Consider the following 15,615-nt stretch of genomic DNA (forward strand, 5'->3'; position numbering starts at 1 on the left):
CTCCGAGAGGCTGGGCACGACACGTGAAACGGCGCATGGCCTCAAACCGAGACTTCAATGGATACCTCAACAACTTATTACAGCTTACGGTAGAAATATGGGAGGCTCTCGCTGTACACTCACGTAGTCTGCAATTGGCTTTTCTAGGTACGCATGTCTGTGCGCCAAATGACTCACTGGACCAGGATCCGGCGAGCGATCGATACTCTGGTATGCACGTTTTCAATTGGATAGAAGGACGTACACAGACGCTGGCGGTTCCCTGTATTTGGTACTATTCCAAATAGATGTCCCATGAAGTTTAAATAGTGAGCAGTCTTTCACTGCAATCGATTGCAATTGGCCTTCGGGATATCTACTAACTGGCAGTGTCGGTAAGATACCTTAGTGAACAGCTGGCCACTCGCAGATATCCTAACGGTTTGGTTGAAGAGCGACTTACATACATGTAGTTAACGGCTCACTCCGCTTGCTATCAGGGTAAATAGCTTCCAATTCAGGATATACCATATTATATCCGATGACTAAACCTTTAATATCAATATTAATATATATAAGGTACTGATATTTCTGAGTTATACGCCCATGGGATTAAAGCAAAGTACTGGTAGAAAAATGCTTGCTGATTGGCTTAAGTCACGAGAATATGCATACAAGACCAGTTTTCCTTGACTTTCCTCCCACCACTTTGCTTTAAGCCCATGGGCGTATAACCCAGAAATATCGGTACATCGATATCTACTTATTATGGTATAATATCTATAAACAACGTTCATATGTAATGGTTGTACCGACTGACAATCCTTTTATACAGACCTCTGTAGAGGTAGCTTGAGCACATCTCATATAATCTATCGTGGAGATAACGACAAAACTCTTCCTGCCGGCAGTGGACTGTGGATATAATATCGTATGGGTGTCGTTCCAGGAAAAGGTACCTGTGTGGCAACGCAACAAGGCCTCACCAGTTCGCTACCGCACTCTACAGGCTCCAATTTATGGAACCGATGGCCGAAAAATTAATTTTGGGCTCTCACCAAGGTCCTTTGAGCTTTATGAAAATTTGGAGTTTATCGGTAGTGTGGTTCTTCGGAATAAGGATTTGGCTGTGCGGACGCTTTTCCGAGAACGACACACATATATATGCATATGTTCTTTTGGAGCTTGTGTGTGGATGACTCGCCAAATATATTTATAGTACCTATTGATATTACTAAAGATATGGAAACTACTCACAGAACACGACCCGCGTGCTTATAATCGTTTGAAGCAGTCTCCTACTTCAGTAACATACATATCTGTGTTACAACTCTTCATTCTACAGAAAACACTCCAGAGGAACAATTATACTTGGTCACTTCTGTCCTCTCTTGAAACTTGAAAGGCTTACGTTCGTCGAGCACCTAAGCCACTGTTGTGCGATCCTGGGACTGCAATTATGTATGTCTATCAAAACAAATTAAAGCGAGGCGTTGTGGCGGCAAAGACAATAGCCCTGACCCTGATTCAATACCAGGCGCGCACAACATATTGAGGTATTGCTATACCACTTTCGTACGGATCCGTCTCAAAACATCTCAGAGCTTTGGTATTTACCTTCATTTTGGCATGAGACCATACCATGCACATTTAACAGCCTGTATGTACACCTAAGGTTGTGCCCACAAGTCCTGAAGTAAGGTATTCCAACTGGGCTCTTCACTACCTCCTAATATTGTTTTGGAATTCATGGCACTACATTAGTAATTCTGAGAGATGTGGATGCAAGCACATACATGTGTGCACCCCATTGGCTGCGCTACGCGCGCGCGATGCATGATGTGCGATTGATACGTCGATACGCATAATATCAGCCTCTACGATGAACCAAACCAGGCCAGGCTTCTACAGCTGGTATATATCAGCCACACGATACCCCTCTTTTAATCGGTTGGGGTCCGCAAAGCCTTCCCTCTCATAGATATGTCTAACAGAAATTCTTCGGGCGTTAGGTATGTTGACATAACTCCAATCGAGCTCCTTATATATTATCACACATTAATAAGCAGTATTAGTTACCAAACGGCATGGAACAAGGCTCTCGAACGGCTTTCCCAACTTTCACCCGCACAACAAAAGATATTCGACTATTTGACCCCGGAAGAGAAAGCTCTTTTCAGAGCAACTGTCAATCCTTCTGAAGTTCTCGGATTGTTAAAGAAACTCGAAGATTCGCAACGTGGGGTGAAGAGAATGATCAACTTCAACCAAACCTTTTTAAAGCCATTCGCACAGTTTCAAACGACTATTGAGGCGGTTGTCCATGCAAGCTCGGGCCTTGGAGGCCCTATTTGGGCGCCGATAAAGCTTATTCTTCAGGTAATTTGTTCTTTTTTTTTTCTCATGAAAAGAATGAAAGTTAATAGTACGTTAGGTCTTGATGTCCGCTGCAGCAGAGTTCGAGAAGATATCGGGATTCCTCCAAGACACGCTAGGCCAACTGAAGCGGTTCGCTGCCTATGAGAAACATTTTCAATCCTCTACCTGCGAGGCGCTGGATCTGGTGCACGATGCATTAACACTCTTCTATGTTGATGTAATTGATCTAACGCTTGTGGTGACAAAACACTTCCGTACCAGTGTCATAAGTAGGCCTTTTAAAGCGTGTAGGAGGATTGCTTCGTACTAAAACTTTAAGAGTATGTGTTTAGGAGAGCAGTGAAGACTTTTGACTCGGATTTTGAAGAGATATTGTCCAGTATGAAGCGCCATGTTGAGGCAATCGATCCGACAGCAAACTTGGGTGGAATTATTGAAGCCAGGGATTACTATAATAGTACGTTGGGCTTTCTTTTTCCTGGATAAGTGAACATTAGTTACATCAAGGCTTTACGGCGTACTCTACATTAAATTACAAAGTCAAACCCAGCTGACCTTCCTCAATCAGAGGAACAATTCTCAGCCGTTACCAAATGGCTCTTCTGTACTAATCCGAAACTTCGGCAAGAGAGGAACCAGGAAAAGCATCTTCAAAAGACGTGCGACTGGTTCTTCGAAACTCCAGAGTTCCGTGCGTGGTCTGGGTCAAAACATTCTAGCCGAATCTGTGTAGAGGGAATTCCAGGCTCCGGCAAATCCATGTTATCCTCAGTCGTCATTAATCGTTTAAAAAGTCAAGTCCTCCCAGAGGAATCGATAATCTACTTTTTTGCAAAGAAAATGATGCCGACAGAGATAACCCATTGTCAATATTACGAACGTTTATTTTTCAACTTCTTAACCACCCAGTGCACAAACCTCAACTTATCCCTGTCGTTCATAAAGTCTTCGAGAGAAGTGGCACACCATCTGCAGATTCTAGCGTTGATCTCTGTGTTTTATTAAAGGAAATTCTTGATATGCTTCCGCCTGTCTATTGCGTTATCGATGCACTTGATGAGTGCAACAACAAAAACGAGCAGATGGCGAGATTCCTTACACAACTCACAGAACGCTCAAAATCAGAGCCTGCAGTCCTGAAAATATTTGCAGCTTCACGTTCGAACGAATCACATATGACAGAAAGCAGGATAAAAGAGCATTGGTCTTGGTTTTTGGTTGCAGAGGATAACGTAAAGAGCGACATTGATGCTTTTATATCGAAACGAATTGACGAATCAGTAATTCTTCGAGATGATCGCCGCCGTGCAAAGGTCCGCTCGAGAATTTCGCAAGGAGCTGGAGGAATGATTCTTTGGGCAAAACTGATGCTAGATGAACTTTCCGAAGCTGAGCCCTGGGACGTTGACAACCTTCTGGACAAAATGCCGGATAAACTGCCAGGCGTGTACGAGCTCATGCTCAAGCGTCGGATGTCCCCCGCCTCTCCCAGAGCGAAACCATTGGATCGATTCCAAATAGCGTTATATTGGATTACTATAGCACCTCGACCATTCCTATTAGATGAACTTCTCCAGGCCTTAGCTGTAGCGGCGGGCCTCAGATCTCATGAGGATTATAGCCCGGAGTTCAAAGAGGAGTCGATGAAGCGTCTCCAAAAGGCTTGCGGTTCATTAATCGTTATTCTCGGAGATACTAGCGTTCAACTTGTACATACATCTTTAAGACAATACCTCTTGAGTGGAGACATCAATACATTAAGTCCACACAACTCTACGAACCCCCCTCAAAATATCGATCAAATGCAGATCCACAAAGACCTAGCCGAAACATGCCTCCTCTACAACCAGTTTACCTGCTTCGAGAAAAGCCACTATAGCCCATCCTTTGATTTCACCATCTACTCATTCTTAAAATATGCAACTAGCAATTGGATATACCATGTCACGCATAGCAAGCCCAACGATGATGATTTGTTAGACGAGATAGGACGATTCTTCTCCTCAAAGCAAGCCTGGCGGTGGATTGAGCGGTGTGACTATTACGATATCACTGACGGCCATCTTCTTGTAATGCAATACAAACTTAGAGATTGGGCAGAAATATGTAAAGCCTCAAATCCACAGGTCGATGTCAACATGATGGGTGGGTTTATTCTAGATATTAGCAAGAAGCTGTTCAATGGCACTCAATGGAGCAGTGATACTGGAACTGAAGAGCTGAACACAATTTCTCGCGTTGCAACTTTATATAAGGAGCAAGGGCACTACACGGAGGCACTGGAGTTGTATGAGCAGGCGCTGGTGGGGAGGAAGCAAGCCCTCGGGAAAGAGCACCCTTCGACGATGCAAACGGTTAATGACATTGCAAATATCTATTATTTTCAGGGGCGGTATGATGAGGCCCTGGAGTGGCATGAGCGGGCGCTAGCTGGGAGGAAGAACGCCCTCGGGGAAGAGCACCCTGATACGCTGGGTACGGTCAATAATATTTCAGGTGTCTATTTAAACAAGGGACGGTACAATAAGGCCCTGGAGTGGTATGAGCGGGCGCTGGCTGGGAGAAAGAAAGCTCTCGGGGAAGAGCATCCTGATACGCTGAACACGGTCAATAACATTGCAAGTACCTATAGTCAGCAGGGCCGGTATGATGAGGCCCTAGAGTGGTTTGAGCGGGCGCTAGCTGGGAGGAAGAAAGCCCTCGGGGATGAGCACCGTGTCACAAAGGACACGATCTACTAGACTAAAGAAACTCGAAAGAAATTGGCTGGTGGGCACATGACAGAGTAAGCAAGCGAAAGTTAATCTCTGCACGTGGGTGCGTACGTACCCGGCAGAACATACGATAATAGTTTTCTAAAAAGTAATGTATGCATTTCATAGTATGTCATCATTTTTGTTTTAGCTACATCTTGTTCTGATTCCCGTTCCGGTTTCTTACTTTGGTTACTTATGCTGGTTTATTGTTTCAGTTTCTTGTTCTGGTTTCTGGTTCTCGTTTCTTCTGATTTCTTAGTAGCATCTGTCATGACTTTCTATACCAAGTACCAATGTCTACCTACATGTATATATTTCGAAAATACACTATCACTTTGGGAAGCACCTAGTACCAGTTGTTCGAATCAAGTGCTTCAGTCCATGAACGTTAACAGATACATATATACCCTAGATCAAGTCCGTAACGTTCCAAGAATCCGGGCTGGTGCACATATACGTAAACTTACCCAAAAATAGATTTCGAATTTAACCCTAAAGAAATTAAATATTACCAATAAATTCTGAGCATAAACATAGAGACTGGTGGAGTTACGTCGATTTGGTTCGAGAAAGAGGAGGAGGTAAGGCGATGATTCTTATTGTATTGATCTATCGAATCCTAAGAGGATTAAGTCTACTATTTATAGTAGAAATAGGCTGTAAAACAACCATACGTGTTCCGCTGTCTGAAAAGACACTCACAAAAAAGACACTCATACTGACGTGACAATGACACGTTTAGTATGGACAAATAATAATGAAAGCAAAGAAACAACGAAGTACATATTGTCAAAAATAACAATGTCTACCGGCGAATGAGGCACTGATTTAACCCATGGCCCATATCACTCCCTATAAATGTCGGAATTCCATCCCTTCGTGCGTTTTCATGACCGGGAGCTAGTAGGCAATTTTTACTTGGTAGTACACCTAACCCTCACTCCGTGGACCTCTTTTGCTGTGAAGTCATCTTCTGTGACCCCTCCTACACTTATTCTGGTGTCTTCACAGTCTGTAGGTAGCTAGATTTTCTGAATATCACCACGCCGTCGCGGGCCTAATATATCTCCCTTTTTGCTCTGACGAGCGGGGCCGGGGGGATATGATAGAACTATTGTTTGTTTTGCCAAGATGCCAAGGCCGAGTGATATTACATGAACTCTACAAGTATTGACCTTACTCACCTAATTATTCCTTAGACGGATCAAAGTTGTCAAATTCGCGACCTCCCTCTTTCAGCTATCACTAGCCTAGTATGGTAATTGTTGGAAATTCTTATTGGCTCTGTTGTTGCTATTTACCGTAAAAAGCAAGACAATTCCTTTACTAAGTGGTGCACGGTCCAGGTCGCGAATTTGACAACTTTCATCCGTCCAAGGGATACATGTATGTATGAACCCTTTATTAGCAAGGAATCCCTGGCGCGAACCTGCGACATGATACTACAATACTGAACTGGTGTGAATAAGGATGACAAGGTTCCCAAAGCCCTTTCGCACAATATCAATATTACTTTTTTTTCTTTCTTTTTTTTTTTTTAGCTAGATCCCTTCGTACGTTTTCACGACATGTGGTGATTACATATAGTAGCTCACTATACAAATTGTAGAAGCTAACTGCAAGTGTTGGCTGGCGGTGTAAGATGGACCCATTTGTCACGCAAAATTTCTCTAAAAGGTAGTGGAGTATACATACTCCTTTTCATTAAAATTTTGTCTGTCGTGACGCCGTCGTGGGCCTAACATGTTGTGATTACTGGGAACAGACGAAGGGATATAGAGACGGCGTGTGTAACTTTTTACTTCCTGCATCAAACGTTGTGAGTTCGAGGGAGATGTATCTTACAATACTATTAGGAGCTAGACGGTGAAACAAGCTCATCTGCGATTCTATAAATCGATAATGTATTTTAATCTCAATGTTTCGATATTGATTATGAATATTATTACTCTTTTTCTTTTCTTGCTAGTGCTATATTATAATATATCAGTGGACGATGAAGTAATTTTCTCCTGCCATTCCAAACTAAAACTAAAGACGTTACTGGTTTAGTAGATATTATAGAGTAAAGGTAATCAGAATAATATAAACCCGGTACATATAGAGTATTGTTTGGTTTGTCTAACGTCGCAGGGTTGGGGACAAGAACGTTCCTCGATCGACATGCATGTGTCGTTCTTAGCCAAGCCAGAACATGTACATCAGTTAAGCAATTACACAAGACATTCACACATATATATACCATAAAAATCAGAAACACTCAAATCATGACTTTAAAATTAGATCGCACACACCTGAAGAATGGACTTAAAATTTTAGAATTCTCTGTGCTCCGTCTTGAGATAATTCCCAACTTTGAAATTTTTTGGATGAGGTTGGGTGGTTGCTTCGGGTAGCTAAACATGGCTACTTTGGCTGTAAAAAGGGTATATTACCAAAACTTCTCTCCTGGTACTATACTCGTTTACCACGAAAAGAACCAGAAAATGCAAGTGACGAAAACAGGGATAGTTTGTATGAAAGATCACGGCCACTCCATACAAATAATCCTTGCCCTGAGCAACTACATTTTCGTGGTAAACGAGTACATGCATATACCATTACACAAAAGCAATTGCACAACATCCCTCATCCAAAAACCTTAATACCCGTCGCAACCTTAACCCCACCTACACCTACCCACCTCCCGTACCATCCCGTACCATCCTACGTTCCCGCATCCCATCCCTCTCGTTTCGCACTCCATTTACCACCACTACCCCAATTCTCCGTGTTCTAGAATATCATAAACCCCTAAAATACGTACCCCGCCCATAGACACCACTGCAAAACACCTTCCCTTCCCTCCCGTACCCGTACCCGTATCTACGGCCATCCACATCCACCTCCATCCCAAGCGGGCGCTCCCAACCCAAATCCAGATCCAGGTCCAAATCCAAACCGCAGGGATACCCTCACCCCCGCACTCGGAAGTGGAAGGTGGAGGGAGGAACTCCGATCGGACTGTACAGCTGTAAACACCGTGCCCGTATGTACCACCACAGATAGCCCCCAGGGTTAGGGTGCGGGGAGAGAATTGGGAAGGGAAGGGTAAATAAAATAAAAAAAATAAAAAAGCCCCCACCCGCCGCCCAGAGCGGTAAGGAACAACCTAGTGAAACCTAGTGAAACCGAGAAATGGTCATTTGCATGTGATAGTAGATGAGCGCCGTGGAAAGGATTGATGTACATGTTTTTTCTCTCCCAATTCTATGGTAGATCAAGGGGATCAGGAGTACTAGGTGGTTAATCACATATTTCAAGTATTGCTGGTAAGACCGAAATCGAATAAAGTGGGCCGGTATGGTCAAGTAGTTGTAGTTATTTTATGTAGTAGGTAGTTACAGAACTGGAGCCATAACTGCGGACGTACGTAGGAATAAGAATAATAAAAAGTACACATACAAGAGTTGGTGATATTCAAAGAAAGAAGAAAAAAGGAAAGCTTAAACAAAAAACACCTTCCCCAATTCAAGTGCAATATCCAATCCGACCCAGTATTTTTAGAAAAAATAGAAAGAAAAACTCCGTTTGCTCGCGAGCCAGTTAAAGCATATATCTAAGGCAGAGAGCCCCCATGTGTTTGGCCAATATACCAACAAGCACGCAGTTCACTGGAACTCTGGTGGGACTTCCCTACCCAGCGCTTGGATTTGCTTTATCAGCTGCTGGCGCTCGTTCAACACATCACGCATATGATCGACGGCTATTGCTTATGTATCAGCACACAGTACGACTTCACACATCACAACCCACTAAACAAAACACTTACACTTCTTCAACACGATATTCTCGCTCCTTCCCTGTCCCTCCAACCCAGGCACGATCTCCGTCAAGCGATCAAACCCCTCCCTAATCGCCATACGCCTCTTCTGCTCCGACGCGATATGGTTGTTCTTCTTCTCTTGTTCACTCAGCCTTGGGCGCTCCGCGCTGGGCTCCATCTCCTCAGCTGATGTTGATGCTGCCGGCGCTTTCCTTCGCTGTCGCTTTGTGTTGTTTGCGGTCGTGTTTGTCGTGGTGGACGATGATGGTGATGACGATGACGAGCTTCGACGCTTCGACGGCGATGCTACTGCCGTGGTTGACGGCGGCGGTGGTGGTGGCGGTGGGGTCGTTGGTATTGCGAGTTTTGGGGGCGCTTCTGCTGCTGGAGGAGGTACAGGTGAGGGGCTGGCCATGGTCGTTATGTAGAGTATCTTTGGGCCTGGTACGTGCTACCCATGGGGTGGGTGGTGGACAGGTCCGCGGTGGTGAGGGTGGGCTGTTCGGGAGTGAGTGAGAGGGCAGAAATGAGAACAGGAAGGCAAGAGTAGAGTGGGATCAATGCATTGACCTCCGCGGCATGCAATAAGCAGGAAGGAAGGCAGGTGGTAGATGTGGTTGGTTGTTTGAAACCGTATTGTAGGTATTAGGTGAGGTATGTACGGGAGAGCTATCCCTCGGGACGAGACGATGAGACGATGAGAAATTCAGGCCAGAACAAAACACAAAACACAAAACACAAAACACAAAACGCACGACAAAACACAATAAATTAATTTGTAATTTTAAAAAAATGAAGGAAAGGAAAAGAAAAAAAAGAAAAACCAGCTCTAACCTAACCTAACTAGCCAAATAGCTAACTAACCACCCCCACAAACTAACTAAACCCCGTTGACGAGAGATCCTTAAGTCTCCACGCCTCCGGATATCGGCGGCGGGCCGGGGGTAGTGGCTGGCTTCTGTAGCAACCCCAGGGGCAGCAGTAGGAGGTGACTAGCTGTTTGCGCAACAAACACCAACGTAAGGAAGGTGAGATGGGATAAAGAAGCAAGAATATCAGGTAGAATGAGAGGATGGATGAGATCAGGAGGATGAGGATGAGGATGAAAAGGTGGGGAAGGGAGGCTGACGGTGTCAAGGGACTCACAGAATGACAGATTGACGTGCGTGACTGACCACATATGATAGATCTGATGAACACATAAACAAAAATAAACCACAAGCTAAATAATATGCATACGCGCTACTCTTCATAGAGCGGGGTCCCGTGCATGCTGTGGAGGTGGAGGGGTGAAAAAGGGTTAGGGGAGACACGGTAACTACAGTACCATATTGTACATACATGCTACCTACTACATACATAGATCCAACGATCGTGTCACAACGCTCGGCTTCTTGCCTCGATCCCGGGGAAATTTAGGTGAAAGGGTTCTCGGTACTGCGCGAAATTATCGATTGCAATCTGGATGGGGGTGGGGATACATGTATGGTACGGGATTTTCATGCACTTTCACATGTCAGACAGAACAGTAGAGTCCCATGCACCGTACCTAATTGATTTTCCCGGGGAAAATTAAGGAGGGATGATATACATATTTGTTCTACATCCTATTTGACTCTGTTTTCACTACACCCGTCAGCGGCCTCTCGTTTCAAAGGTATACAGCGCGCAGAGGACTGGAGTAATTCTTCCGATCCTTGTTCATCACCGAGGGAAAACTCCCATGTGACCTATTATCCCTTCCACGGATGAAACTTGTCAAATTCACGACTTCCCTCTTTCAGCTATCATTAGCCTTGTGTGGTAACTTTTGCTAATTCTTAATTGGTTCTGTTGTTGTTATCAACCGTAAATGGCAACACAATTCCCCTACTAAGTGGTGCACGGTCCAGGTCGCGAATTTGACAAGTTTCATCCATGGAAGGGATACACATTCCTGAGGTGTAGATGATAAGCCCTCACAGTAGCTATTGAAAAACCTATTCCCATCCAACATAAATTAAATATTCCCAGGTCACCTATTGCCTAATGGATTCATTTAAGTACTAGTCTCTTTGTCAGCGGTTCCTTGCATATGAACAGGGGTGTATAAGGGTATTCACGGTTGTACTACATCCAAAGTACGTATATACATACCTACATCTACTCTCAGGTGATTGCTAAGTATTGGTGGCCCTGCTGGCGGTTAACTGACCGAGAGAACTAAACTTTGAGTATCCAGATGAGATTGACGGGTATTTAGAGTTTTTCTTCTTTACGCCATATAAGTATATGCGCCATATCGTGCATACATACGCGAATGTGCAATGCAACATTTCATCCATTGTAAAGATATACATACAAGACTTCTTCAACATAGACTTCCAAATCCATTCCCAGCTAAGTAATGAATTGTAACAGGTCGTTGGGCTTCGTTCTACCTAAACAAATCAAATCTTTCACATATTAACAATTTAGTAACCGTTAAGACCCCAAGAACCAGCCATATATAAGTACATGCATAAGCCAGCAACCTCAGAGCATCAAGTACCTGTAACACCTACTCTACGAGTCGTGCTGCTGGATTAAAGTCGTTCGGACAAAAAGGTAAATAATTGATCCAAAGACTAGATCTAACTGGCTGCAAGGTCGTTTGTCACAATTCTTTTTGGCGAAGGGTACTCTACCAGACATATGTAATATCACGCCTTGTTCAGTGCTAGAGTAGGTACATACTTCAGGCGCAAGAGTAAGTGGCCTCGCCGCGAAGGTTGCACGAAGGGTGTTTCTCGATTATCCCCCACCCGAAGTCCGTCTTAACTGGATTAGTCCAATAGTCTTCATGCGAATTCGTGAAAATTTCTCCGCCAGTTAAACCACCACAAGCTGCTGTGGTGTTCTCTTGTACGTGTACACGTCGACATCGATCGAGCTTAAGATATTCGGGTTGCTCAATGTTTCCCAAACCCCTCGAGTTCTCTTATTCTTCCAATTTAGCTCTATATTCACATTTGAACAGACATCCAAATATCGCAGAAAGGAACTTTACTAAAATCAAACCCCCCTTCACCCAAAAAAACCACCAATGTTATCTTACTGGAACTACCTGCTTCTACTCGTTGCTGGCTTCATTTCGCCTTTCGCGCAAAACCCGCAGCCTCGATTTCTAGTTACCGTACTATTGATTACAGCGATATTGGGCTGGCTCTGCTGCAGTACCACCTATGGACAGTGCCAGAAGCATGGTATATACTTTCTATAGTATATATTTTGATGAACTTGGCAGTTATTGCAATGTCACCAGCACAAATTCTCCTGTTGTTCTTTATAGAACCTACTGAGAAGCCCAAGCCAGGTATTGATGTGATTTATAGGTGTTCTGAAGAGAACGAGATTATCGTAGAGTGTGTGAGGTTCCAATCTTTTATCATATCAAATTCGTGCTAAACACTGAAACCCCCGATATTAGCATTGTGGCTGTACATGGCCTGGGCTCGAACCCAAAATGGACTTGGAACTACGACTTAGGAGGAGGAAAAACGTGCATGTGGTTGAAACACTTGCTACCAGAGGACCTACCGAACACGCGCATCATGGCCTTTAATCGCAACTCTAAATGGAACATTGATGCACCTGTTAAATCGATCGAGGAATGTGGTCATGAACTTTTGAATCACTTAAGGGACTACCGGAAAGTAAGTGCTTGATTCAAAACCCCAGCTATACTGGATATGTACCATTCTTATAAACCATAACTACAGTCACCACAGGAAGTAGAGCGCGAAATAATTTTTATCGGGCATAGTTTTGGGAGAATTATTATAAAACAGGTGCATATAAACCTCTCTAGTCCCTAAATTCTTATAAATGGCCTGTAATAATTGGTTGTCTTTAGGCGCTAGTTATTGCTAGCAGCTCAACTCCCGAGGCTCGTGATAGATATAAAGCTCTAAAAGACTTCACAAGCAGCATTATCTACTTAGGGGTGCCACATGATGGCTCAAGACTTACTCCGGCTGAGAAATTACTATCTTACGCTACATATTGGCTGGGCTCCAGTACAGAACTTCTCGAATCTTTAGACCCTGGGTCAGATCTTCTTCACAAGTTAAACCACTCGTTCCTCACGATTTTTGAAGTGAGAAAAATGGTCAACTTTTACGAATCCTATAAAACAAAAAAATGGCGCATCCCTTTATTACATGTAAGGATACCATGAACTTTACTTCCACCACTCCGCTTATTTATTAACCAAATCTACAAATCCTTAGGCTGTAGACGCAAAGTCGGGTTCTTTGCCGGGAGCAACGAATACTGCGCTCGAGGCTGATCATGTGGGAATGAACAAGTTTGCATCTTCGGAAGATAGTAATTATAAATTAGTACTGAGTGAAATGGTGACTGCTATGGAAGGAATTAAAGGTTAGCTAGTTGTTTATGTTAAATTAATTCGAGTGTTACCAATTGTTCGGCGTGGCTAACTGGCGGATTAACTCCAATTACATTAGGATACGTCGAGACGGATTCTAAAGGTAAAACGTCAATTTACTAAGCCCCCCAGTTCTATCAATTGTTTGTTTCTGACCATATGCGGTTGGAAATAGCACTTCTAGAATCATTAGCCTTCAAAGAAATGGATGAGCGTGAACATGTGATTGCCAATGAAACATTCTATTGGATTTGGGATCATATAGGCTTTCGTTACTGGAAGGAGAATAACTCTAGCGTGTTCTGGGTGACTGGAAAACCTGGAAGTGGCAAATCGACCCTCTTGAAATATGTTTTTAAAGAACACAAAAACGCTACTCCTGCTGTCTTCGCGGCATTCTTCTTTAATGATCGTGGAGGGGGACTCATTAAATCTTTCAAAGGATTTCTCCAAGCGATTTTACACCAGATCCTCCCACAACTGCAGATACCCAACATATATCGCGATTTGATCACCCTACACAAAAAAGAGCTAGCGAAGTCTAAGGAAGAGTTCGATGTACTGGCCTATACCAACTCTCCGCAAATTCCTTCTTGGTATATTTAATTATCCCACTGCGCCGCCAATTTATATCTTCATCGATGCCCTTGATTAATGCGGAATAAATCGTAGAGCAAAACTTAGCGACGAATACTCGATGCTGGCGTTTCTGGAAGATGTTTGCAACTTCGACCGCAGTAATGAGCTCAGGTATTTATTACAGGTCGTTACAGCAGACCCATAAAGGCGATGATGGAAAGTATAAATAGGGCCGGTACAGGAAAACTTTACTCGATAAAGCTTGAGGAATGGAGTCACGGTGACATGGAGAGATACGTGGCCGGCCAAGTCTCAAAACTTCCAAGTTTTTACCAAGATATAGTCCAGGAGCAATTACTTTCTCGCGCAGAAGGAGTCTTTCTTTGGGTTAGGCTCATTATGTATGAGTTGAAGTGCGCAGATTCCTCTATACGCCTTGCTGGGATTAGAGAGATACTGGATTCAAAACCTGATGAGCTGAACGATTTTTATGAGCGTTTGTTAGGGAAGGTTGAGAGCAGGCACCTCCATAAAGCAGAAGCCATGATTCGTTGGGTACATTTTGCAAAGAGGCCATTAAGTCTTGAAGAATTTCAATATGCTATCGTGATCCACACCGATGAGCACCAGTTTTCTTCAATGGAAAAACTAGAAGCTTCAATGTCACCCTCCCAGATGACCATGGAATCTTTCCAAGTATCCTCAGGAGGACTATTGGAAATAATGCCCAAAAGTCATGGCGGCGGCTCCCGGCCTCGTTCAAATCATTCACCAGTCTGCAAGGGAATTTCTCATTAGAAGACCAAGGACGATAGGCGGTGTTGAAATGCGTTCAGCCCAGTCTATAAGTAATGCTTATATTACCGATGTTTGCATATCATTTCTCAAATTCCCCAAATCAGAAGCACGGTCGAAGAATACGTACCAGGAAATAGACCCATTTCTTTCATATGCGGGTCACTATTGGTTGGAACATTTACGTGATGAAATATCCTTAATCACAATTTGGGAAGCCACGCTGGACTCCCCAAAGCTGACGTTGATTTATTGTTTGATAATTGTAAGCAACCTGCGAAGGTTGTGGCGACGCGCGTGTGGATCAATGCAAATTTTCCTCCCTAGAACGCCCCTCCGCCATCTCAACGAAAAGAAATACCAAAAAAATTCAAATTGCGCTGTCTCTCTTTTCCCCGTTTCCCCTGTCAGACCGATCAAAACTTTTTCCTCGTAGCAGTCCCGGATATTGAGATTATCACTAAACTTGATCTTGTCTCAGTCTCAGTCGACCTTGATAAGACCCGTTTTCTTTTCTATATCTTCAATGCCCAAGCTGACGTTTATAAATACCGCTTCTTGGGGTTCTGGCGCCCTGGGGTTTGGGTTGAGGAAGCAAGTTGGTAGATTCAGTACTAAATAACTATCGAAATAATTTATGACTAAGTACTAATAATAACTTCAAAAAAAAGAGATATATTAATGCATATATTATAACTAATGTACAGACACACCACTCGCTATCACTCGCTAAGTGTCTAAAAAGCCTGAGCGCCCACTGCAGAGCGTTTCTCTCTGCCGAGTATCACTATAAGGAGTAAGGAGATACTGGTAAAAAGGTATTTCCGATTGCTATCATTATGAAGAGAGGATCACTATATGAAGTATCACTATAACGAGAGTCGACTGTATCGTGAGATAATTGTCGTGGTGTT

General features: G+C 43.6%; 3 protein-coding genes across 3 annotated transcripts; 2 read left to right on the forward strand and 1 right to left on the reverse strand.

The window, feature by feature from the left end:
• Window positions 1-1,962: 1,962 nt before the first annotated feature.
• On the forward strand, window positions 1,963-5,099 carry LAJ45_05703 (uncharacterized protein; the record flags this gene model as incomplete). Its single annotated transcript, XM_046115272.1, has 6 exons — window positions 1,963-1,991; window positions 2,055-2,358; window positions 2,414-2,627; window positions 2,678-2,815; window positions 2,927-3,049; window positions 3,268-5,099. 6 exons carry the CDS (start codon window positions 1,963-1,965, stop codon window positions 5,097-5,099), a joined length of 2,640 nt encoding a protein of 879 aa, XP_045971321.1.
• Window positions 5,100-8,764: 3,665 nt separating this feature from the next.
• On the reverse strand, window positions 8,765-9,334 carry LAJ45_05704 (uncharacterized protein; the record flags this gene model as incomplete). The annotated part of the gene is made up of 2 exons (XM_046115273.1): window positions 8,765-8,859; window positions 8,926-9,334. 2 exons carry the CDS (start codon window positions 9,332-9,334, stop codon window positions 8,765-8,767), a joined length of 504 nt encoding a protein of 167 aa, XP_045971322.1.
• Window positions 9,335-14,305: 4,971 nt separating this feature from the next.
• Window positions 14,306-14,704, forward strand: LAJ45_05705 (uncharacterized protein; the record flags this gene model as incomplete). Its single annotated transcript, XM_046115274.1, has 1 exon — window positions 14,306-14,704. The coding sequence occupies one exon, from the start codon at window positions 14,306-14,308 to the stop codon at window positions 14,702-14,704; it is 399 nt and encodes a 132-aa protein (XP_045971323.1).
• Window positions 14,705-15,615: the final 911 nt, after the last annotated feature.

Source organism: Morchella importuna (assembly GCF_003444635.1).
Source record: "Morchella importuna strain M04M26 chromosome Unknown Morimp01GS016, whole genome shotgun sequence".
NCBI lineage: Eukaryota > Fungi > Ascomycota > Pezizomycetes > Pezizales > Morchellaceae > Morchella > Morchella importuna.